The sequence below is a fragment of the Falco biarmicus genome, chromosome 6, assembly GCF_023638135.1.
Source record: "Falco biarmicus isolate bFalBia1 chromosome 6, bFalBia1.pri, whole genome shotgun sequence".
NCBI lineage: Eukaryota > Metazoa > Chordata > Aves > Falconiformes > Falconidae > Falco > Falco biarmicus.
The window spans coordinates 13,137,728-13,165,087 of NC_079293.1; the positions used below are offsets into that span (position 1 = coordinate 13,137,728).

General features: G+C 38.6%; 1 protein-coding gene across 4 annotated transcripts in view; it reads right to left on the reverse strand.

The window, feature by feature from the left end:
- Positions 1 to 14,160, reverse strand: part of COL19A1 (collagen type XIX alpha 1 chain) — a 203,154-nt gene extending 188,994 nt beyond the window's left edge. For 3 of the 4 annotated variants that reach the window (XM_056343496.1, XM_056343495.1, XM_056343497.1), the window contains exons 1-4: positions 14,010 to 14,160; positions 11,746 to 11,875; positions 2,615 to 2,689; positions 2,017 to 2,116 (exon numbers count right to left, since the gene is read on the reverse strand). In XM_056343496.1, coding sequence (XP_056199471.1) covers positions 2,017 to 2,116; positions 2,615 to 2,689; positions 11,746 to 11,839 — 269 coding nt within the window. In that variant the 5' untranslated portion in view covers positions 11,840 to 11,875; positions 14,010 to 14,160. Of the gene's footprint in view, positions 1 to 2,016; positions 2,117 to 2,614; positions 2,690 to 11,745; positions 11,876 to 14,009 lie in introns of those variants that run through there. The other variant, XM_056343499.1, reaches the window with a different exon arrangement.
- Positions 14,161 to 27,360: the final 13,200 nt, after the last annotated feature.

A 27,360-nucleotide genomic window follows, 5' to 3' on the forward strand; every position in this document is an offset into this window, starting at 1 on the left:
GAAGAAAAACTAGCCGCTTTTGTCTCAAGGAGCCATCCTCCCTCCAAAAAGCTGAAAAAATAAAATACAGAAAAATATCCAAAATACTGTTAGATTTCTCTCTCACTCCATATGGAAATTTAGAAACCAATAATTAAGTCTTTCTCGAATATTTTCCTTGCAACCGCTAAGAGCTGAGGCTTTGCTAAGCCACAGCTACCAGCCATGATGCTATTTCCTCATTTTCACTGCCTTCACTAATAAACTTTTTAAAAGAAGAAAATAAAACACAGACATTAGTATTCAGGCCTACTAATAAAAGCTAGGAAAAAAGCTTTACATTTTCCAACCTCAACATCAGCTTTCAAAAACACTGGATTCTTAGAAATCAATCCTTTCAAACCATGAATCTTCCCTGAAAGTAGTAGGAATTTTAAATAACTCACCCTTTTCCAATTTCTAGCTCCTCTCACTCCATTTTTGCCATTGATTTTCTTAGTTTCAGAATAAAGTCAGCTTGCAATATGCATTTAGCTGCACTCAAAGCACTACTTCATTCCTAATTCCTAAAGTAAAATTGCCCCACATTTTTTGTTATTGCCTTGATTTTCCAATCCTTTATAGTCTCACGTTTCCCTTAAATTACCGTCCACTGGAAAAAAAATCTGTAAAATTAATAATGAGTTTTAGAAAAGGTTTTCTTACTGACAAACTTTCAAAATATTTTTAGTAAAGACATGTATGGGTGGTACCTAACTTTTACCTGTTCCTTTTCATAAGATGATCTTGATAATACTGGGAAGAAACTAATAAAAATAGAGCACTGTGTCAAGTAATTTCATCTGGTCATTTTTTTTTTTCAATAGCTAACGTCCAAGGTATTTAAAACCAGTGATTACTTTCTTTAACTTTGCAGAACTACACAAGCATAAATATTTAGTATTTACAATATTGAATACCTCAGAGAAATTTATAATCTATCTAGTAATCTAGACTATTTAGGTCCTATTTCTTTAATCATTCTCCTCTCCCAGAGATCACTTTGTGTTGTGACTGAGTGCTTCCAGCTCCTCTCTTCTCCCTCTCCCCTGGCCTCATGCTACCCACAGCCCCTCTTTGCTCTGCCCATGATCCAAGCAAAGGGGAAGTCCAAGGGCAGGTGTATTTTTTTTTTCCCAGGCAAGCTGGAGCCCGTCCTCTTGCAACAGAGAATACTCAACCTGAAGACACAGGAATACAGTTGCTTCCCTTGTCATCACAGGAACACACTGTACAGAAATGACAGTCTCATGACTCTGAGCACATCTCAACCAAGAAGCTCTGAGAAGATCCTCTCTCCACTAAGCACGGGGAACTTGAAACTACATTCCTAACCACTTCTTGCCATTTCCTTGTTCCTGTGCAAACTTAAATCCATCCAATCCCATTACGCCTTACTCTCTTTCACATTCTTTTTGATTTTTCATGCAGTCTCTGCCTTTCATCCCACCCTATGTCGCACTAGGGTGCTGCCTAGCTTCACCTCTACACAGAGTACCCACTATTCTGTTGCTGCTCAAAGGCAAGATGCCAATTCCACCAGAAACAAACAAACAAAAATCATGAAAATATAGTGTCTGAGGAAACTGTGACTCACTCTCTTTTTAATGCTGCCATCAGTAACGGGAGGACAGCCAATTTCACTGAGGGAAGATCAGTATAAAGCTTCTTGTCGTATCATAAAAGTTGTTTCCTTTATTTTATCAGTATTTATGTATAAACAGTAGAGTTTTCAGTAGCAGATTCATGGTTTAAGAAAAAGATATTCACAATTAACTTTCTACCTAGATGCTTCCAGATTCCAGAAGAAAAAAAACACACCTGAATCAAAATGCTTCCTGAACTAAAAACTGTTACAGATGAAAATGTCTGAAAACAGACATACTTGCCTTTCTGTGGTATCCTTTGGATACACTGCTCAGTGTTTCAGTTCGTCAGTAGCATTTAGTCTGAGCTCTTTCTTTTAAAGACTTTGGATGACAGGAGTACCTTACTTACTTTGTGTCTCTGACAAGAGGTGCGCTTCCCAGTTTAAAACAGTTTTTTTCCCCTCCGCAAGATGTTTGCCTCAAAGAAAAGCTTTCTGCCAGATCAAACCCTGTAAAATACAATACAATGATTTTCTTTGTTTAATGGAATTTGAAAAACAGAGGTAAAAATTGACTTTTAGCATGCTTGGTGACTTTGTGGAGTACAGACTGACAAGCTATTTTGAAAACCAATGCTTCAAGTCAGAGAAACTTCCAATATTAATTTTATCAACCGAGAAACTATCAGTGCAATATTCACTCAAGTAGATGACTTGCAACCTGAGAAATGCTTTCATTATTTCCTTTTATCATCTGAACTAATAAGAACAAAGGATGTTTAGGAAAAACAGTGGAAATGCGTGTGACTGCAGAACCTGAATGAATACTTTCCAAAACCAAGACATTCTGATTTTAACCCCACCTTCCTAAAAACAACAGCAGCTTTTGGAGCATGGGGGTGGCATTCTGTACTGTCCTTTCAGTTTTAAAGCCAGCATCAGTCAGACCATGATTACATCCACTACTAGCCAGTTATTTTAGATATCCATATTAGCATAGTCATTTACCTGAAACACCAAGACTGTCTCTGTTGATGTGTTTGAGATGACGGGCAACTGTACTCATTAAAGGACACACAGCACCTTCAAGAGAATACAGTTTAGTATCTGTCATAAAATTCTATAAAACAAGAATGACCTGGAACAAACTATTATGACAGTGATAGCAATATTAACAGGAATAATTATTTTTGTTTCTTTCAGAATATAAAAACCAGAAATAAACCAAATTACAAAAATCTAAATAAGAGCAATGATATTTCAGATTTCATACTACACTAATACAAGCAGATACAAATTTTATCACGTTTTAATTCAGCTTTCTCTGATTAAAGTTCACATGAACAATATAAACAGATGAAAAACACCAAATTCTTACCAAGCTCTTTCCATCTACAATACTCTATAAAGCAATAGCATCTATTTCAAGTTTTTTTGGTATTTCTGGGTATATTATCAGAAAATACCTTTTCCCCCATTAATGAATCAAGCATAAACGCTTGATTACCATGACAATTATCTATTGTTACTTCGGTGAACAGTAATTTCAAAATGTGAATTAAGAAGGATATAATCATATAACAAATAATGTAAGCAATACTTGTATTTTAGAAAAAAAAAAGGTTGAAAATTAAGCAGTTTTACAGGGGATTAAGTCTGATCCAGAGTATTTAGGTAAACAAGCAGAATGTTCTAGAATGTGGAATGGTAAATTCTAAGGTTAAATGTAACTGAACATTTAGATTAAACACTATATTATCAATATGCAGTATCTTACTTGCATAAAGTCCTTTTTTTTTAAAAAAAATATATACACAGAGGAATACATACTTTTAAGAAGCAAATACAGATGAACGTCACTTGTACATGGGTCAGAAATATGGCTCATTCTTTAGGAAACTTTGCAAATAGCTCCACTGAATGCTAATAAAACTATCAAGTGGAAGATGACAAGCATGATTTGTCCCATACGTTTATCAAGCACAGACCTGCTTTTTGAGCTGATGCAACTAAAACGATGGCCATATCTGAAGCTGCTGAACAGTGAAGGTCGAGGGGCTTTCTGAACTGTCAGTTCAATGAAAGAAGTAAGGAGGAATGACCTACCACTAATGTGGAAATCATCTATATTTAAAGATTTCCAAGAGCATCCAGACTGAAAGTTGGCATTCAAAATAGCTATACTTGTAATCTCAAAGCATGTGGAATTTGTCATTCATTCTGTAGCAATGTAGAAAACATATTATTCTTCAGAAGTCTTAAATTCTATTAAATGTGTCACTGTATTTGATCTGGATTAAGAATTGCTAGGCAGAAATAACCAGTGAAACTAAATTACATAATTCGGATATAAAGACACCTCCTGACAACATGGTTAACGAAAGAACAGACCAGGTAGAAGATGTTTTTTTCGATTCATTAAGTTCTAATTGCAATCTACAATTACAAGTAACATCACTCAAAAATTAATATATTTCTAAGGGTCTAAAAGAACGTGTTCTCTCTTTCCTTCAGACTTGTGCATAAATATGTGTATGTACATGCATTTACCTATACAGACAGATATAAAGCTTCATGACAAAGGAGATGAAACATATGCATTAAAAACACCGTAAATTCCCCTTCCCCAGAAAAGACAGAACTGTAAGGAATATTGATGTTGAAATCTCTGAAAACGAAACTAAATATTTTGCTGTTTCTGGTTTGCATGGAGTTTTATGTAGCGTGAAAAGCATTCAGTGGGATTACATACTCACATAGAAATTTCAAAGCAATTTCAATACACTATTTGATACATATACACACACACTATGGGGACAGAAACAGGCTCACCTTAGATACCCTCTAATCTACAAACCTCAGCCTTCAATTGCTTATACAGATTGTCAAACCATAGACTTTTATCTATAGCCACTTTAAAACAATGAATGTGGTTATGGTAGATTTACACAAGTATAGGTTTAAGAAGTATCTTTGTGTAAAGGAAGCCTGCTAGGGCTGAAGATACAAAAGCATGTCACCCATACATTGACAAACATTTTTCTTAAATCTGTGTTTTCTGACCAAGGTTTTTAAAATATGTTTATCTCTTTATCTATAAGATTACTAAGGAGATTCCCTTTTTGGTTAAATTGCTTTGCAGTACTTACCATAAGAGAAGCCAGATATTACTCGTATCTGATTTTACCTCAAACTAGTGTAGTAATCTCTAGCGAACCTGAGACACGACTGTGCTTTTGTTTTCAGCATTAACTTACATGAGGGTTGAGTGACTAACGACTAGAGAGTTTTAACTTATTCCCCACAGCCACTGTCTTTCAAGTCCAAATAAAGACTCAAGCCTTAATTTCTGTGTTATCCAGATGATAGCAACAATTCCTCACATGCCACAGAATGGACCGTGGACCTATTTTTATCTGTGGTGTAATAGTCACAGCACAGACAGGCCATTTAAGTGTTATTTATTTAATTGTATCCTATATCCCCAGAAGAACTGAAAGGGTTACTATGAATCTTACTCTATCTCATGCTGCTGATGCACTCCTTTAGCCCAATGTTATTCTTTTTACCAGAGAGCTAAGGCAAAACTTTAAAATATTAAAAGCAAAACTTCTCCATACCAAGACTGACAACTTTCATTGGTATAGATTGATGAATTTTTTTTCTATAATTACAGTTTGTACAGTCAGAAAGTTAGCCTTTCCCAAGATTTTTAGTACTGCTGGCAGATCTTTAGATTTTCTTTGGCCTAAAACAGACAGTTTACCCATTCATCCTGTGGGTAGCTGAATTAGAAGTTCTACGAGAAGACACTCAGGGAAGAAAAAGAACAAGACAAACCCTTACCACTAGTCCAGGCATGGAAACCATGTACCTACCTGCCCTGTTAAAATACATAACTATAAAAGTAATCAAGCAGTAAAAAGAACAAGCTTACATTATACGCAAGATAGCTCTGCATGTGATAAAACTGGGTCTTTCTGGACTGAAGTCAATTACTCATATTAAAATGGTGATGTCAAAGCTCAAGTGAACACACCTATAAATTAATGAGATCACCTATCCATAGGACAAATTGCAGACCTTAATCTTTAGAAATCAGTGAGTTCTACATAGGAGCTAATTACTGTAAAATCAACCTAATAGTTTCAGAAATATATATTTACGCAGATCAAGCAGATGTATCGCAGACCACTGATCTTCTTTCTCTCCAATAAGATGCTAGTAAGAATATTTTTGTTTTCTAATAGCATTATACAAAGAGATATATATATATATAGGCATTGCTTTTAGATGTATCTGCTGCAACATGCAATGGCATGTTCTGAATTCCTGGAATGATCAGGGCACCTGTTGAAACACACTGCAGCTTCCATCTAGGCCCCATGCCCAGTTTTCCTTTCCGTGCAAATGAGGACAGAGGAGACTTTGGTGCATGCTTCAGTCTCTCTTACAGACATCTCTTGTGTGCACTTCCTGACTGGGAACTGTAGCTTCCAATAAGCACTCCTGGCTCCTCCAGATCCCCCAGTAACAGCTAGATTCAATTTACAAGTACCTATATGCTACTTTCCAATTAGACTTTATGTTCAGGTGAAATTTTCAGCTGCCATCTAACACCACTGCCACGCACATTGCAAGGGCACCAAAATTTCCATCAAGTAAGCATGACTGGTCAAAAGAACGTGGTCAAACAGCAAAGCCCCACCTAACACATACCCACATCTGATGTCAGACTCAAGCTTCAGGCAGAAACCTGTATTAGCTAGGATTTGTCTCACGCTCTTTCTGGATCAGGCTTCATAAATATGTAGACATAGGGAATCTCTTTGGAGTTTGTGGCATACCCGCAAGTGTCAGCAACACCATCCAATGAGGCCACCTCAAATGTATTTGCAATGAAGATAAACAGACTCAGCTGGCATGCTTTCAAATAAAGTATTCAGATTTCCTACATTCCTGTAGCATGTATAACAGTACCAGAAAGTAAGATGTGACTGTTTTGTTTTCCTTTTTTACTCTGCAAGCCACATCATAATACACTACAATGTACTTGTCTTAAGACAAGTGTGGAAAGAGGAATGAATGAGACTGAATCTACGACTTTTCTGATATAGGAAAGAAGTCAACTCCAAGTCTGGCAACTATTTAGATGGTTATGGAAATAACAGCTTTGGCAGGCAGGATTAAGAAATCCATACCAATGGAGTTCAAGTATTAGGATGCTCAGCCTAGACCCCGGAGAACTGGATTCTCCCATAACGAAGAGTAAGTGGTAAAAAAGATTACTTCATATTATTCAAGACAGCCAGCATGGCTTCACCAAGGGCAAGTCTGGCCTGACCAGCCTAGCGGACTTCTACAATGGAGTGGGCAAGGGAAGAGCTACAGATGTCATCTATATGGACTTCTGTTGGGCCTTTGACACCATCCCCCACAACATATCTTTCTCTCTAAATTGGAGAGACATGGATTTGATGGGTAGACTGTTTGGTAGACAAGGAATTGGTTGGATGGTCACATCCAAAGGCACTGTCCTTCGGTCAATGACTCAATATCCAGATGGAGATAAGTGATGAGTGGTGTCCCTCAGGGGTCTGTATCGGGACCAGGTTAACATCTTCATCAATGACACAGCGGGATCAAGTGCACCCTCAGCAAGTTTGCAGGTGACACCAAGCTGAGTGGTGCAGTTTACACAATGGAGGGATGGGATGCCACCCAGAATGGCCTTGACAAGCTTGAAGTGGGCCCAAGTGAACCTCATGAGGTTCAAGAAGATCAAATGCAAGGTCCTGCACATGGATCAGGGCAACACCAGGCTGAGGGATGAAGGGAATTGAAAGCAGCTCTGAGGAGAAGGAACTTGGGGGTATTGGTGGATGAAAAGCTGGGCATGAGCTGTCAATGTGTACTCGCAGCCCAGAAAGCCAACCATATCCTGGGCTAAATCAAAAGAAGCAGGCCAGCAGGTTGAGAGACATGATTCTTCCTCCTCTATTCTGCTCTCATGAGCCCCCCCTGGAGTGCTGCATCCAGGTCTGAAGTCCTCACTACAAGACAGACATGAACCTGTTGAAGTGGGTCCAGAGGAGGGCCACCAAAATGATCAGAAGGATGGAACACTTCTATGAAGAAAGGCTAAGAGAGTTGGGGTTGTTCAGCCTGGAGAAGAGAAGGCTCCAGAGACACCTTATTGCAGCCTTTCAGTGCTTAAAGGGGGCTTATAAGAAAGATGGGGACAAATGTTTTAGTAGGGCCTATAGCCATAGGATGAGGGGTAATGGTTTTAAACTAAAAGAGAACAAATTTAGACTACATATAAGGAAGAAATTTTTTTACAATATGGGTGGTGAAACACTTGGAACAGGTTGCCCAGAGAGATGGTAGGTGCTCCATCCCTGGAAATATCCAAGGTCAGGGTGGACAGGGCTCTGAGCAACCTGATTTAGCTGAAGGTATCCCTGCTCATTGCAGGAGGGTTAGACTAGATGTTCTTTAAAGGTCCCTTCCAACACAAACTATTCTACGATATTACAGGTGAATATCTTGGGTGTAGGAGTTGATGCTTTTTTCTTTCTGTACCATTCCATAAAAAACAATGGGCTTCACACTGGGAGAATGTATGTAGCTGAGAAAATCCTCCTTTGTGGCCTGGGATCTCTCTTACCAGATGAAGTGGCTTTCCACAGTGTGCAGGTTTTCATGAACCACATTCTTATGGATAACTAAAGCTCCTTATTCACTGCTTAAGATGACTTAGTATTTAACTACAAGTTAAGGAATCCAAGGGTGGAGAGGTCACTTAAACACCGCAATGGCTACAATAGTTTGTGGGTCCAACCTTAAATATTCACAATATTAAGAATATGAATACACTGTATATGTGAGTTACTGTGGAGCCACTATCTTGACTTTGAGAAGTGTCTAGCTGTACTTAAAACATGAAAACCAAAAAGGTAAACTGATTTGCATATTTGAAACCACTCACTGTATTTGGGTATAAAATGCTTATCTAAAATTATGATCTCGAGCCAATACTTTCAAAACACATTCCATGTCAAAAGGCAATGGAAATTCACCATGCCTGACAGTCCCAGGACTGTGTTTACACTACATTTTTCATGGGTTAGCAAGTGACTTTGAAAAACACTAATTGTAAAAGAAAGTTGAAAAAGCAGCAATGATGTGGGAATGAGACAAAGTATTAATATTCTTAAAATGAAGCATTCAGGAATGATCACATTCGAACTTCACGTGTCACTACAGAAAGAGCTCATGTCCATGCTGCGAAACCAAATGTTCCCAGCAATAATTATATTAATAATAATAATAATAAAAAAGTTGACAACATGAAGAAAATATTCTTGACATCAGATCAAAAACATGATTGTGGAGAACTCCTGAACCCTCTCCCTCAGATTTGCTATATTCTGTCATTAGAAATAAACGCTTCCTTCTGATGAACAATTAAGGATATCAAAATTTCTGGACAAGAGAGAACTGAAAGAAATCTTTGATGTGAATCAAACTGTTGCTGGCACATGTTCAGAGCCTAAGGAGGACTGCTCTAAGATGATCTGGCATACTGTGTCACTGACATTTTTTCCCCAATACTGTTATTTATTTATGACAATATTGACGCAATGAATAAGCCCCAAAGTATACTCAGAATACCAGCTCAGAAAGCTCTCCCCTACATATGCACAGAAGTTAATCCTTTCTCTTGCACAAGAGATTTCCTTCCCCTAACACACTTCTTCCCCCACATCCGCCCCCTTCAGATTAACTTTAATTTATACTTTTCCCTGTGTTTGAAGGCCATTCCTTTAGACTCAAGTGGATCAGGTGAGAAATTTCAGGATGTAAACGCAATAATCCAAGATTCTATCTAAATGGGCTTTGCTGGAAAAGCTTTCATATTAGCAGAGTGAGAAATAAATGCTAACCATATGTTGTTGAAGGAAGAAAACCAAAAGGATTGCTTAGGCAGATCCTGAAGGACAGATGCTGATCCAAACAGAACCGGTACATGGGAAAGACGGGAGAGAACAAAGACCCAAAAAAGTCAGTTAATGAAAGAAAGAAAGAAGGAAAAAAAAAATAGAGGTTAGATATTTCTCTCTTCTTGAAGTGAGTAATTTCCACATTTCCAATTTGTAACAGATTAATCTGTATACAAATTATCAAACTAGAATGAGACAGTTTTGCAAAACGGAGTACTCAGTTCAGCTGAACAGGGTAGATTAACAAGAGGCTCACAGACACACCTGTACCCCTTACTGCTGCACCGTCACAGGGTCCATTCTGTCTCAGCTCCCACTTTCTGGTCTGTCACTCGTATGTCTTTTTTGGACAGTAACCATCCCTTTGGTCTCTAGAAGAGACTCTTTCCTGTTATCAACCTGAGCCTTCACTCTGAGCCTATTCCCTGCTGTCGGCAGAGCTGCTCAAGCTGGCAGCTATCTACTTGTTATTCCTCACCATCTGCCTGTATCACCTCAAACAGCAGAAGCCTCTCTCAATTGCACACCATCAGTTATTCTCAGGAGAGGCTCAATCTCTCCTCTTCTTCCCAGCGGTTCAATTTGACCCATATTTGATCCATTTGTGGCAATCAGGTTAAGGAAAACTGCAACTTACCTGCTGGCTGTCTAGCCCCAAACTTCTAACAGAATATACAGTTCAGATACACTGAACTGCTAACAAATGGTGTATCTGTCACATCTATGACTGGTCCACCTTTTACTAAGACATCATTTATTTGGGGGGCGGGGGGGGGGGGGGGGGTGGTGGTGCAGGGGAGCAAGAAAGAAAAAAGTAAAGAGACAATGCTTCCTGGCATTTTGTTTTAAAAATTTTCGAGTTTCCATTTATTAATTTTTATTATTAGGCAACTTCTGCACTCACACCCTTCTAGCACTTTTAAAACTTCCCTTCTACAATCCACCAGCTCGCAAAGACAGAGGAGACTACCTATTTTGCTTCATTCAGACAGCTGAAGAGAATGACGTAGGCTCACTCTCTCACGGGGGTTAAGAGTAATTCATCAGCAGGGCACTTAGCCTTGCTGCCTTAAAAATGTAAGGCAAAAAAGTCTTAGACTTAAAACCAGCCTCTTCGCAACACATTATTCTTACCTTAGAGTTCACACATTATACTTACTATTTGTTAAATATTGTACCTAGGAGTAGTAAAATGGTCAATATTCTAGTCATTGACTTTTTAAATTTCTTGGACCTGAGTCTCAAATGTGTTACAGAGATTCAAAATGGTTGTATATGTATAGCTTCTATTATCTTTCATCAGGTTTCTGGAAAAACAACATTACCAAAAATAAATTTCATTTTCTAAAAAATAAAATAAAAGAGAACTCTTTTTACTTCCATTTAAATAGCAACAAGCACGTTCTCCTTGCTAATAAAAAGATTCTGTAGGAAAATTTTAGAAAGTTGAGGTATGTGCTGAGGCTGAACAATTCTAGAAAACTGATCAATTCCTTATTCTACAAGCATATGTGATGTGCCATTAAGACAGAATTTACCACATTCTGGAGTGTCAATGGAGAGTTTAAGTGAGAGAGCTAGAAAACATGTGGACAGTAAGAGAAAGAAGAAAACAGAAGGATGAACAAATATGCAGAAGATGGGCAACAGCTTTTAAGTTAAACAATATCACTTTATACCTTTCCTCTGTCTTAGGCACAAGGTTTTGTCTAACTCTGCATCTCTGAAATGAACGCCCTGGTCTGGGGATTAAGTTTAGATGAGGTTAACGTGAGCATTAGGTTGTTTAGGTCAATGTGATCACTGATCTGCTCTAATAAAGCCAGGTGATCTTGTTCACTGAAGTTTTGCAAGCTCTGATTTAGAATCTTGTTTTGTATGGCAAATTGAAAAGTACAAAACAAAACTCCTAGGAACTACAAGGGCTTCCAAACATGAACCTTCCAAGAACAGGAAAAAGAAAGGCTGCTTTGAAACTGCTTCGAACTTAAGACTTTTTGGAAAAAAAGATATTTTTAACAGTCTTTTATAATTTTACCTGCTCATACTGCTTATTTTCCATGTACTGTCATTATTTGTTCAGTACTGAGATTTATGCCTTTGGTCTGTGATAGTCAAGAAAAATGGAAGTACCTGTCTGGTCACTGACAGCCACAGAAGTAGAAACAGGAAGGAGGCGGCAGAGTGCCATACAAAGCCAAGCTATGTAGGATCCAACGTACTTCATCTCCCCCTGGACACATGTGAACAATCAGTTACAAATCTGAAACAGAAAATAATCATATTCAGAACAATCTCTTCTTATTCTTTTCCCCTCACCCCATCAGAAAATGACAAACAAGAATTTCTGATCTGGCAGGAAAAGAGGAAGTCGCTAGTCACACACACAGTGTATCATTTATCTGTTGTAAGGAGCTACAGAAAGACACTTGCGTAAATTTAGAAGTAAATGACCAATATACTCCTTTACATCTTTATGAAACTCAGAACTATTAACTGACAGACATTAGTTGTAAAAGCACTAAATTTTCATCTCTCCAGTAATGACTAAGTTTCTTTCTCTCCCAGGTTTTCAATTTTAAATATATTAGCTGAACCAGTGTCACAACACTGCCAGTGACTGCCGAAGTTGTCTTCAAATTGAAGAAGGACAACATGCAATCCTTTAAGTGCAAAAGAATCCAAAATACGTTATTTCTCTGCCTTGCGAAACACACGAGTGCCTAGAGCAGCCTGTATTAGTTTACAGCTTAATTTTCAGAAAAGATTGAAGTCTGGCTTCAACAACGTGTCTTCTGTCCTCTAAAGACAGTATCCACTTTTCTTCTAAGCTGACTGCAATGTACAGATACGCTTGAATTTAATGAAACACAGAAAAGACAAATATTTTTTTCTAATCACATTTTCTGTAAGACAAACAAATCACACACCTAAACCACAATTCTTGTAATTATTTTTGCACGGCGCCTGATTCATTATCACAGCTATTCTGTCAGTCACATGTACTGACAGCAACTACACCATCATTAACTTTTCCAGCCTCCCCAACAGCAGCAAAGTGAACACACGTTCAAATAACATTATCATTTAATTTCCTGCACCTGCCTGACGAGCAGGCATCAGTAATTCACTAGAGCTGCCACTCCAGAGGTCTCATTTTCTGAAGGACTCTTGCCAATTCAGTCACCGCCACCGCCACCCCCTCGCGGCTGCCGCACCTCCGGGCGTGGGTCACCTCCCGCCGGCTGCTGCGGGAGGCTGCGCCCTCGCACCGCCCCGAGCCCCCGCAGCTGGACGGGCAGCGTGGCTGCTCCCGGACCGAGCGGCGTTTGCCGGAGGCACGGTGTAACGGCGGGCCGGCGGCAAGGGCGGCGCGGAGCAGCGAGGCGCCGGCCCGGGCACCCCCGTCCCCCCCCGTCCCTCCGGAACCTGCCTGCGGCGCCGGCAGCGGGCGGCCCCCGGCGAGTGGAGCGAGGGCCGCTTCCTCCACAGCCCCGGGGCGGAGCGGGGCCGGGAGCCCGCTCGGGCCAGCGGCGCCTGCGAGCGGTGCCGGACGGCCGCCGGGAGCGAGGGGGCCCTCTGCCGCCGGGACGCCGCGAGGGGCCGGCCGGCCGCGGGGCAGCGCCGCGGCACCTGCAGGGGCGGACAGGTGAGGGGGCCGCGGGGCGCGGGCGCTGCCGGCCCGCGGCGCGGCGGCTCCGGGTCGGGTTCCGCAGCGCCGGCGCCAGCCTGCCGGGGACCGGCGCCCCCCGCTCCACACCCCCGGCATTTGCCCAGGAGCTGCCGAAGCGCGCGGGTCCCCTCGCCGCAGGGCATGTGCCGCGCATCCCACCCGTGCCGCCGCTCCCGCGCGGGGTTCCACCGGCTGGATGTAGCCCGCGCGGTACGCCTGCTAATTAGAACGACACGCGCTACTAGGTAGATTTTCATGTGTAAATATATGCATACAATTCATAAGCATGACCAACATTGTGGCAATTTGCAACAGTCTAATCAGTTTTGTAAATTATTGCAGATTTTGTAGGGCTGTCTTCATTATCATGTACCTATAGTCACTCGCAAACATATACAATATTTACACAACCAACAGCAGATGCCTATAGCGTAGACTGATTACAGTACATTAAAGTCTTACTGTGTACGTTTATATAGGACATAGTTAATATGGGAACATCAGTGATAAACTTAAATGGCAATTTTTGGAAAAAAAACCCACCCCAACAACAAACCACCCCACAAACCTCACCCCTCAATAAACAAACAAAAAACCCCGAACAGCACAAAACCCACCCCCCACCCACCCCCCAAAAAATACGACAAAACAAACCAGTAATATTGTGGGGTGTGTGTGCATTTGAGGCGTTTAGACAATTGAGTACAAATTATGAGTTGCTTACCTTTAATTTTTATTTTAGTACGTCCCCCAGAAGCACTAAAAATGCCCGTGCAGAGCTGCTGTATTGCCGAGGAGTTGCAAGAGTGAGCCTCCAAAGAGTGGTAGAGGGGGATGCAGCTCTGTCCTTATTAGTCTCACACAGTGTGACCCTCCCACTCAGTGAGCACAGAATACTCTGCAGGAAAGGACAAACAGCCACCCAGACACAGATTTTACATAATCATACTTGTATATCCCAAGTCCAGTAACAATCTAAGAAATGGGGTTTTTTCTCCTTCCACCCCACCCCCTCAAAATAATCTGTTCCATAAATTAAACTGCCAGAGTATGAATGCATGGATGAAAGAATATCTCGTTTCTAGTTGTCAAGAACCAATTATGTACATTAGCACATGGGCAGAAACTAGCTTTTATCACTTAAGTGTAAGCACACATCATTAATTTTATATACTTTATCATAAATTTAAAAATCAGCCACCCAAGTAACGAAGAGAGTGCACCTAATTATGGCACCAATGCTGCAAAGCACAGCAGATTACTGACATTTGTTTTGCCTTTTCAAATTTACCATTTACAAACCTGAAGGTTCTTGTAGTATCATCTGTCTGTGATGAAATGGTGAGATTGCCACTGGCTCTCTTTTGAATGTGTGAAACCGCACTTTTCTCAGGTTCTCCAAGTGTGCTTGTGGCAGTTTTCCATATTGCATTTTAAAGATGTAAACCAGACAGAAGGACGTAGAAAAGTAAAAAGACTAGAAATAGATACACAGAAGACAGAGAAAGTAGGGCTTTAATTAAACATTATCTCATTTATATATATCCAAAACATTTTATCTTTCTCTAGTAGGAGCATCCTGATGGGGGGGGGGGGGGGGGGGGGGGGGCGCGGGGAGGAAAGCGGTGACTATTATATGAAAACCTATCAGCTTAACGTCAATTTAGACCAACTGGTCTTCAGGTCAGAAAATGTGTAGAGTTAGGTTTTTGCACCAACCACCCTCACCCCTCACCAATTGTGAAAAGCGTTTCCTCATTTCAACCAAGATAACTAGCCAGGATAACTAACAAATCACATGGAAAGACACGACTATCTTTCTGGTTTAAATTTCAAAACAGTTGTTGTTCTTCCCAACTTAGAATCACAAGAGAAAGATGAAATTGCAGCTTACGTACACGTCTGCTAGGGTGTTTTATTCCACAACTTCACCACAGGCTTGTGGTGTAACTTCAGGCAAGTCACACTTCTCACTCGCTCATTCGTAAATTACAGAAAGTAAAGCTGCCTTCCCTCATAGGGTGAGGTGCAAGAGCCCAGTCCCACAGCTGACAGATTATCAGAGCACTCCCTTCCCCTTCAGACAGTTCATTTGATAAAAGCTTCAGTGTTGAGCCCTAATTCAGTGTTTCAGGCAGAGTTGTGAGATCCTCAGTTGAAAGACCCTTTATAAAAGCTCTGTTCCTAGTGAAAGGCATTATCAGTTTTGATTTGAACAGAACTGCATTTCTTACTGCTCTTTCAAGCAACAAAATTCTTAAAATCTATTTGGTTTGCTTCATTTTACATGGTCTAAATATCTGGATTCAGCTGTGTTACAAGAATATACAGTCTTAGTAATTTCAATGAATACAAGTTCTGAATTAGCTAAACATTTTAATTGCCTAACACTTTGCACATAGAGTCAATTAATTCTTTGAACAAGTATTTCTGTCCCTTGGAGTTTCAGTATTGCTCAAAAGTCCATATCCAAACTGGGTCTTCATTTCCTATGAGACAATAATGAAACATAACTCCCCAAACCAAGGATGTTGTTCCACTTACTGAGATTTCAACACTCCAAATAGAAAATTAAAAACACCTTATTTAGACTACATCAACTTCAAAACACTCCACATCCATATGCAAACAGTAAGAATTCGAAACTACTACAACTTTCCCTGGCTAACATATATGCTTCCCATACTCTGGCCCAGATCTTCAACTAAACTGGATTATGCCAGTTCACATAAATTAAAGGAATTACACAGGTTTCTTCTAGTTGAGGACCTCAACATTAGGGACTGCCACCATACGTATTTATAGACAACACTGTTTACATTAATGAATACAGTCTTGAACGTCTAGTGACATGAAAATTAGGAACAAGGAAAACCTTACTGTTTACAAACCAAAAAACCAACTGGCAAAACATCTATTATCATAAACATCTTAGGAATCCCAGTCACCTGTGCTCTTGTTCACCTTACAGTTACTGGTACACTCCAGAGAAAACATTGTCTATACACCATCTTGTCTCCTTTGTACCAGGGAAACACTGGAAAAAATGGTGATATGAGCTGAAGCAACCACAGCAAATAAGACAATATCCTGTGTTATCTTCGCAGTTAAACAGTTTTTCAGCTATCTCAGAGTTCAGCTAAAGCACTTACTTGCACACCGAAGACAGGATTAGACCTGGATCCAGGCAAGAGCCAAGGCAAATACACCAAGACAACAACAGAAATTTAAGTTCGAAATCATACTTAGCACAGATGTGCAGAGCATGTTCCATCTCCCACACCAGAGGTGAACTGCTCTCCTGAACAACTTCTGTAACAACTGCAGCTCCGGGCAAGACACAGCGGAAAAGGTGAGAGAACTTTGGGGCAAAGAGACAGATTTACCTTTTGTAGAAAATTTTTCTTTATTGACGACACTCACTTTCAACTTTTGTTTCTTTTTTGGCACGACTACATCTCCAAACCAGCCAAGTAGCATAATTCACTCTTGTCTGTGTGTTGCCAACAGATTTGTCTCCATCTCGTTAGACCCACATTTTTAACTTGTGTTGCTTATGACAACACATATACAGGAATGAAGCTGCAAGCTTTGACAAAACTCTTTAAAAGCAGCAGTATTCTACTTGAAAACAATTTTTTTAAAAGGAGATTTATTTGAAACAACCCTTACCATGCCATTTCACACTGAATGTAAAGCTTAATATTTCTACTCCATTGTATAAACCCTTATGTGGGATTGTTCCTTGCCAGATGATCCCTTCTGCCCTCTGCAAGATTTGCCGGGCATGACAACTGCATTTCACTGAAGCGATTAAAATGTAAATGCTTTTAAATACATTAGACTGAACTATAATGAACATAGACAAAACAGGTGGAAACCTAGCCTTGGGGAAGTTAATGGAATTTTAACACAGATGTAAATGGGGCAAAAATGTCACTCAAATGGAGGGAACTTTGGCAAAAATTACATCAAAAAAGAATTACTTGTATGCATGTGCACACATGCTAAGCACTCCTAAGCAGCAAAAAAGCTGGATGTCACTTCATTTCTTCTATAGGAGAAGAAAAGAGGAAAAAACACGAACTGCTACATCTTTTTCTGAATACTTAGGAAGCACTCAGATTTTCAGTAAAGGGGTCAAAATAACTGGCAAAAAGATGCGGAGATAATACTTACCACTATACTTTTGCGATATTAGTTGTCTTAGCGTAGACATTTTCTCCACTATTTGACATTTTATAGCATCTTAAAATAACCAAATAGTAACAAATGTAATACTACAGCAACCAAAAACATAGGTCCGTATTTTATCTCCAATTCCAATGCCACTGATAATCCCAAACTCCAAAATTTATTGTAGAGTGGTATCATTCTTAACGTTTAGTGCTACCTGGTCTATTTTTTAAGTGCTAATATTTTCTGTATTGTTAATAATGGCATTTTAATCTAAAATATATACATGTCAAAGTAAATAAATCAATGTCTTGAAATATAGCTTGTATTTACCAGTTGCAGTCATGTCAACAGCTATATCATATGATTTTTAAAGTATTAATTACCATTCAAGGAAAATACATTTCTGTACATACACTACTTTTTAAGGTGTTAGTAGAAAAATTCAGTAAAGTTACTAAAAAAATAAATACTACTGCATCTTTAGAATTCAGTAAAACATCAGTCCAGTCCAGGCTTAGAGAAAAAAATAGTAACATTAAGTATCAAAATACATATGTCCTTAATCTATTAAAAGGCATACATTGCTTTGTTTTCCTATGGATATATAAATGCATGTATACAACCATACTGCCACATTACAAACAGCTTGCCACATTTTCTATTGTTTCATGAACCACAAAAATACACAACGAAGAAAAAATTCGGAACGCTTACCACTGTTTTTCTTTGTCTTCTTTCTTTCATATGGAATTCATCCTACCTGTAACACAGGAAATATGTGCCTTTTGATGGCTTTCATTTGTACAAGAAAAAAGTACATGGTCAAACAGCTGATTAGGGATGAGAAAAGCTGAAAGGCGATTTTACAAACCAAGTCAAAGCACATCATCTGGCTTGTTTTAGTCTAAGTACCCATATGTCTTTAAAAGTCATTACACGCAATGAAAAAATGAAAGCCAGTTTTTAGGCAGCTGTGCTCAAAATTACAGTGTTTGCCCAATACTTTCGTATGAATATGCTAAAAGTCTACATGCACTCTGAGAACATCTACAAAGCAGTGAAATATTTTAATTTATATAATGGAAATACTAGAAAAAGGAAGGTGAATAGCAAAAGAAGAGCATCAGCAGAGTTTAAGACCCTACAAATAGACTAGGCTGCATAAGACCTTCAGGGTTAAAGGGCAACTTTATTTTAGATCAAAAGGGTGAATATTCTATGCTTGGTTTTTTGAACTTGAGGAAGACAAAACATAGATAGTCCAAGAAACGTCAGTTAAAGTCCCATTTTTAAATTGTAACAAATATGTCTAAGAATTTACAAGTCTCAGTATTAGTCAGTGTCTCCTACTGTTGTGTCCTTTCTCTCCAGCTAAATCGCCCAAATTTTATTTAAAAAACAGAATACTACAATGAAAAATAAACCACTTTTAGGTCTGGTAATGAATAGTTTCCAATTTTCGAGAGTAACTTCTATAAATTTGCATATGTAAGACTAACTGACATATGCAACCATCAGTTTTATCCACATAGTAGCTACAATTACATTAACACATCCAGAATTCTGAGTTCATGTAGAGCGATCTACCATTATGTTATTTTAATGCTCAATTTCAATACTGTCAAGCAACATAAAAATGAAATAATAAAATTACAAGTATTTTATTCATATTTACTGCTGAATAAATAGGCATTATAATCTGGAAAGTCAAATTAAGTGTATATGCAATCTATATCTCTGCATCCACATACTTTATTTGCTTTTTATCTGGGAGTAAATATTCTCAGGATTTAACCAACATTACATTTTAAGTCAGTAATTTTACAGACTTATGTACTGATGTCTGCCTAGAGTTATCTAGTCATGATCTCAGATGTAAGAGAACTCTGAGTTCAATAGCATCTAAAGGCTGCAGCTAGAAGTGAGACTGAGTACATGCAAAAGAACCCAACAAACCCAAACCTAGCTGTTACATGACCTCTAAAACAGCCTACTGACCTATGCATATTGGAAGTCAACATCCTACATCGCCCTGTCTATATATGTATTTTTTGGAGCAAAGAAATTTGTGCACTGATAGAAAATGACAGTTGAAAGGAAGAATCTATCAGACTCTGTTTGTGTGTCTATTTGTATTTTTATGCACTGCAATTCAAATAAATTTTCCTGTTTACTAGGAATGCAAAAAATCAAACATTAGCTCCTAGGAAAGCCGGCATTTAAATAAATTGAAGGTTCTTAAAACAAATGTAGCTGTGTAGTGTATCGAGAGTAACATTTGCATCCATCTCTAAATTGTTTATTTTTGGCATGTCAAATGTGGTTTGGACACGATGGATGAATTTAATTTTGGAGCAAAGCCAAGCAATTTAGCATGAATGTGCCATTTTGACGAAGCGTGGAATAGCTAGGAAATGCTCTGGTTTCTTCCCTTTTTGGATAAGTGGAATCCAGATATATCCTGTTGGTCATTTTAATTGAGTACTTAAATTAAACTTGCCAATTATTCATCGACTAATTGTGCTGGAACCAAATATTAGTGCTGGAACCAACTACGTTCTAACAATTTGAAGTGGCATCCTGCAACTATTTAGTGAGGCTATATTTTCACATGTAAAATTATTCAAATGCATTTAGAGTTCATGTCTAAATCACCAGATATAATCTATAATTATTAGAGCAGTAGTATCTGACTTAGATACATAGTAAAGAATGTACTTAATCATAAAACTTACAGTAGGAAGATGACCTTAAGCCAAAAATACAAATTTTAACCAAAGGTAACTACATTGACAAGATGTTATCTGGCTGTAGTCAGATAAGAATACAAACTTGGGGCCTGCTCGTGCTTGAGGGGCAAGACACTTTCCCTGAAAATGTAAGATTTTGTGTAATAAAATTCTGTTCATCCAGATCATTTCAGTATGAATAATTATAGCTTGACATGCCTTCAAACCTATTTGGGAAGATGTTAACTTTGGTTCATGTATTAAAACTATAAGGCCAGTATTTTATTTGAAAAAAAAAAAAAAAAAGTCCAAAGACCTTACAAACCATTTTAGGTCTGACTTGCTCAGACATTCCTCAGCAGCATTAAGCTTGTCCCTCCTACTGCAATGTGGTTCCATTTCCCAGAACTTAGAAGAGAAGTTATTTCTTTAAGGAACTGTACATAGATTACACATACTTCACTGATCTTCAGGGAGCTTTAAAATTTACTTCAACAGAGGATTTGGATCCTGGAGAATAAAATCAGCAAAAATGACTGAAACTGAATAAATTAAGCCTGTTGACAAGAGGAAAAAATAATTAAAAAAAAAACCAAAACCACAAAAAAAGACTACTCAAACGTAGAATGCCTGCAAGTAGAATACATAATAAAAACCAGGGCTTGCATCAGGCATATATTTGTCTTCACACAGGATTTATCATCCTCACAGAAGTATTTCTTACAATCAGGACCTACGTCTGAATGCCAAATTTGACCAGCCTAGTTGCAAATGACAAAGCTGGCAAGCCTTCTTCAGAGTCCTCTCTAGTATTGAGCTTTACTACATAAATCAGCGGGACATCTGAGCATATCCCATGGCTGCCTGTGGTACAGCATAGCAGACTGCTGGGGGAATGCTCCCAGTGCGCTGAGGAAGAAGCTGTCTGTGTGCAGGCACACTTCTGCAGTTACGGAAGGACAAAGGACTACACGTACTCACTTGACCCAGCGTGTTTCTGCAGTGTGAAGACCACAGAGTTAATAAACCTAAAGCAATTCAAATGTGAGTTTAAATGCAGCTTTAAGCAGTGTCAGTTAGTTTAGGCCAAGGGAGTCATGGAATGGAGTTACGTTCCTGTCTGCAGATGTAACCAAACAGCAAGTGTGGTGAAACCTGAATTTAAGTCACGTTATGTGAGGCACCTGAGATGTCTAAACTAAGGGTGCAATTTCCCTTGGGATTAACGGTTCTCTGCAAGTGTCTCTCTTCCTTGATTTTGAGAGTGACAGTATTCCTAAAATCAACCTGACAGCTAAGTTTCTGAACTGAATCTGCACATGGTTAATGTTTTTATAGAATCTGTGGACATCCAACAAGTTTGTTTAAACTTGTTTAGCAGGACCAGTAGAGCTTTTTGATACCTTTAGATATGGTAGTCTTATATACTTAGAAATATTATTTTTATGGCTAAAAAAACCTACACCACTACAACACATTTTTACAATTATTCAAATTGTACACAAGATAAATTGGACTGGCTTAAGCCAATGTGGGTCTGCATTTTTATTTAAACAAGTCAAATTCTGTGTGCAGAGGACTTAAATGAGAATTCCACAAGCATTTCCTGTAGCAGACATGTCTAAATAAGAATTTTCAGTTACATCTATGTAAACGCCTTCCACTTACATACAGAGCAGCTGTCCTTAACAGTTTTATTAACATAAACCTACCCTGATATACAGGAAAGGCATTCATATCCTTTTAAAATATAATAATCTTATAATCTGAGATGATAACATTTTAGGTAGCATTTTCAGTGGATGACTTCCACTCCTCTGATTTTACCAGTATATTAAAGTTCAGAATTTGTAAAAGGAAGTTTGCTTATATTCTAGATGGTCTCAGGGAGTGCAGATGGGTAGTCATAACTGCTCAGATCCCCACCTTCATATATTTTCCTTCATGTCATAAATTCATTCAGAAGATTTAAGTACTCCTCAGTCTATGCCACTGCCATTATGTCGAGTTCAAGCACACTGTCCCACCAAACTCCACAATCTTTTGCCTTGCCTGGATGGTGACAGTTTGTCTCTACACTGGAGAGACAAGACAAGGAAAAGGGACAGGAGACACGAAAGGTTCTTTGATATTTAGCCCATGGGAGGCTATCACTATTCACCTATGTGAGCTAAAAAATTATTAATAAAAACTATTATCTAAAAAATAAAACATCAAATTAATTTAGTTATTTCTTTCTACTCTGAACTATTTATTGGTGTGACATTCAGGAGCTGAGGCAGCAAGATAAAATGAAAGGAAGAAGCTAAAATCAAGATACTAGAGCATCCTTTGACAAAGAATAGTCAAATGGATTGGGCTGGATTCCTTTTCATCTTTTTGTTGAAGAAGCTAACCTTGATGAAATCAGATTCACTTATCATGCAAGACAGTCCTTTTTTACCTGTTATCGATTTTAGAGTCCTGTAAGTTTTTTCTCTTTAGCACTAAATTGAGGTAACAGCGAAATATTATACGGTTCATTCCACATGTGCAAGTGGGCACGGACATTAAACAAAGACCATATATCAGAATGAATTAAGAATTTGATCTTACTTTTCTAATGTAGCCAAGGGGTATGCTTGTGGTCCCTAAGGAATACATAACCAAGCCATAATTTCCCCCCTCCTCCCATATTTCATAGTATATACGTTTTCTTTGAATTTAAAATATTTATTGTGTCTTCATAATAATGTCTCAATATAATGTCTTCTTAACTTTCAGACAGTTGAGAAGTGCCTTTAACAAAGATTTACTGAAAACCTATCAACATTAAGAACAAGACCATCACAGCACAGGAAAAAATTAAAAGAAACACATTTCACTATTAAAATAATGCAATGAAAAAAAGCCCTGAAAACAGCTTCATCAATTTCTTATTAAGTAACATGGAAAACAAACAAAAAGTCACTAAGGTTAACTTAAAACCTGAAGCATTTTTAAACATCTTCAATAATCCTTATCTAGAAATGAATTTTTGTCATTCCTTTTCTTACTATTTCTCCTGATATAAACTTTCTCCTACAAAACTGACGCCAGTTCCATTAATGACCCTGCTCTCTACTTTCAGATTTCCTTTCTTAGCACAGGGTCCCCCTTTCCCCTGTTGCCTGAGCGGGACCACTACTACATGATTCCACTTTAGGCTCCCACTGGAAAAAAATCAGTGAAAGAGAACTAGAAGGTTAGTGCAAGTATAACACTTCTGTTTTTGCAGAAAGAAGTATTAGGAAGCATTGGTAAATTATTTCATTTGGAGTGAAATTTTGTCTTCATTGAAGTCAGTGTATGCTTTGCTATAAACTTCAGCTGGGCCAGAATTTCACACCTGGTTTCTATGACCTCTCTTTAGTGGCTGTGAGCTAGGAGTATGAGACTTCAATCAAGCCAGGATTTCACTCTAACAAGAAAGTATTACCAACAGTTCCTTTCATCCTCAGGGAAGACAATTAAGAAATAAATATACCTGAATGACAGTACTTGCCAGAAAAGTTTTTGCTCTTCCTAGGTTGTGCTATATTTAGTGGTAACAGCATAACTTGAACAATAACAAAGATGACAAAACTTTGTGACCCAGAGACTGGAAAAGGTAGCTAGAAGCTGAGATTTTTGCTAGCTTCTCATCTGGGTTATAATGGAGTCTGCAACAGTATGTTGCAGTAATACAATTTGCTTTTTTTTTTTTTCCCCCCAGTATAGTTTATGTTCTTCCTTTGCTTTCTCACCCCTTTCCAGCCCTTATTGTGTGTAGATTCCTTGTTTTCCTCTCCTGCAGTGGTTGCTGGAGTTCCTGATCTGGGATGTCCAGACCAACCACTGGTGATCTAGTCAGCTACCTATGGATTAAATGACATCTTTTTCCAGCTGTAATAGAAAGACAGCTAAATGACATGAAAAAGCAAATTAACAAGAGGAAACCCTCATCCTTTTTTTCAGCATGTTTGGAATGAGGCTTTATTATTGCCACTGTGTTTTCAAAGCCATAATCTCTGCACCTGACTTCATGTCTGCCAAGTTCTTGAAGCACAGCTAACTGCACATTACTCTAGAATTTATCAAATTGGAGAAGTTCTATATCTAAAAGTAGAATTTATAAAAAAAATTTATTAAAGGAACTCTTCAAATAGAAGTAACTCAGCTATATTGAGCAAAACAGTTTAAATAAAGGTTTGAAAACACTGTCTACTCACCATCCACTGTACCTTTGCAGGGTCAGTCTTTCCAGCTCATTTTCCTGAAAATTTTGCAGCTTTCAGCTCCTACTTATGTTTCAGAGTTCACCAGGCCTCTCAAAAATGTCTTTTCCTGTCATCACTGAGACTTGGGTTAAGATCTTCTCTTGGCTGCAAGAAGCCCTGTATAGTTAGGGAACTATAGCTTTGTGCATCGTGATTGTTTTTCTCTCCCTGTTCCAGCCTGACACTGTTAAAGCTTCTTATACAGTGGTTGAGGTTGGAAGGGACCCCTGGACATCATCTGGTCTGACCCCTCTGCTCAAACAGGGACACCTAGAGCCAGTTGCCCAGGACAATGTCCAGGGGAGACATTTTCCATCTAGGCACACCAAACTACTTCAGAGAAGATTCTGCCCTCAGGGACGGCAAAGGGTCCTGTCTTAGTAGCTTGTTTCCTTCCTGATGTGATAATACCTGTGACAAATTTTTTTCCTGATTTCTTTCATAATCTAGACCATAAAATAATATTCAGTAGTTTCTGCCAAATTCCTAATTTATAGCGAGCTACACCTCCATATAAAAAAAATATATGATCTAGTTTTAAATATATGAAATTACAAAGATTTTACCACACACCTAGGCAGTTGCATATGTAACGATACTTATGTGATTATTCCCACCCCCACCCGCCCCCCACTTGTGACTTTTTTTTCTTGATTCATCCAGCTTCACGTTTCAGCTTTTGTGATATGCCTTAATCTGTTAAATATCCTTATGGTATCAGAAGTCTTATTTCCATCTTAGATAGAGGCTATCCTCCACTCTTCTCCTGAATAAAAAAACATGGATTGAGGAGCTTTTGTTTCGTTTTATATCTTTTTCCCCGCAAAGCAGTGTGGTTTCAGTAGGTTTTTTGCCTGTTTGAGTTTTTTTCTGGAACCAGTCCTGCTCACTGACACCAATTAGAAAGCAGAATGCTTGGATGGTAGAGGCTAACATAATGGCATAGTTACACCATCAATACCATATAAAGTAGTAACATAGCTACATTGCTGCTACTTAGTATTTCTTCCTGTTAAGCCCCATCTCTTTTTAGGCCATCACAGCGTCCATGAAGCTGTTACTTCTCTTAAAGAGTTACAGCTTTCCAAATCTCTGCATGGTGCTCAGTAAGCTTAGCCCTGCAGCATTTGCTCCTGCGAGTGTAACCTTACATTTGATTTCACTGTATCACCTTTTCCCTGGCCAACCTAAATCACCCTGCAAAAATGGGCATATAATTATTTCCTACCCATTCATTTTCATGTCAACAGCAAACTATTCACAATGTTTACTAGCCAAGGAAAGCAAAGCCCTGTGCCTAGTTTATTGATGTTTATATAGAGGTAATGTGATAGTTTTGCCACAAGCCAGCTGACCAATGTCTAAATTTTCAGAGAATGTTCTAATTACATGTAGGAACATATTTTTTTTTTTTTAAATTTGAAAACTGGAACAGGAAAAGTCAGACTGCAACAAGTTTTGAAGCTGCTTAGCAATACCTTGCCTAGCTTGTGATTGCTTATATTTCAAAAAATGCTTGCTCAGTTATTAGTATCATCCATACCTGCTCTCTTCATACAAGAAAGTGTACCAAGGCCACACCTGCAGACCTGCTTTATGTACACAAACAGTCTGATTCTAACAGCAGTCACACGGAGGCCCTCAAAAACTAGTATGTATCTATAGAGCCTCTGGTGCGAAGGGGATAGGAGCTAGTATCAACAAAAATGAATGCTTTAGATTTATTTAAAAGTCTATCCTATGCATGTCAGGTGTGTTTAAAGGAAATGCTCATATTTTCAACACAGTGGTATAGTGTTATTTGTTTGAATTCCAGAAGTCAGCAAAACTAAATAATTAATTGTAATAACAATCAACTATAAAGGCTTATGCATTGAAAAGTGTTATTAAAAAACTATGTCACATACTGAGCGTGCTATTTAGAAGTGCATAAAAATATAATTGAACTAATTTCTGAAAGATTACCAAGCGTAAGTTGATGCTGTAGAAAACAAGGTAAAACATACATACCTGCTAGATGACCGTAAGTATTATACAGCATCCACACAGTGGAGACTATGCCCAAACATGATGAAGCTGAACAAAACATATAGCATAAAAATTAAACTGAAAATAAACTGATGAAACCAGATAAGGGAGGGAGTAATTTAAGCAACATGTACAACAGAATTACTTCACCAGTATAAGAGTACTGGTATGGTATGCTACCAAAAATAATAGTGTAGCCGCCACAAGTCAGGTCTTGAAAGTCTCCAAAGAGGAACACTACAAGCTCTCCAGGCAATGTGCTCCATTGCTTGACTGTCCTCATGGTGAAGAGGTTTCACCTCACATCCAGTCAGAATTTCTCTCATTTCCACTTGTGCCCACTGACATCCTCCCATCACATACTTCCAAACAGCTCAGCTCCATCTTTCTTGATGACCTTCTCCTATGTGTTGAAAGGCTGCTATTGGGGGACTTCTCCATGCTGATCAATGACCAGTTTCACACCATAAAATATCCTCCTGCAATAACAAGTATACTGACACAGAAAGCAAATTCTTTGCAGACCGTGTTTGCTCTACATTTTTTTAATGTAGCCAACACAGAGCAAACAATAATTTGGCTATCAACTCATCTGGGCACATATTTTCAACTCTTCTTCATACCAGATTTCCACCGCAGTTTTTCTTCTCTGAGTGACTGAAAACGCGTTTTGTGAAATGTCTTTATGTCCTTCGTCTCTACAAACAGGTATGACCTGTGCACCCTATTCTTTTTGTGTATTGCCTCTTTCCTCTGGCTAAAACTTCAGAGACGCTTGAGTGCATTACAGCAAACAGCTACCTTAAATGAAGCAAATTTTCTCATGGTCTTTTTTTCCTTTGGTGACTATAAGAAAGCAAAT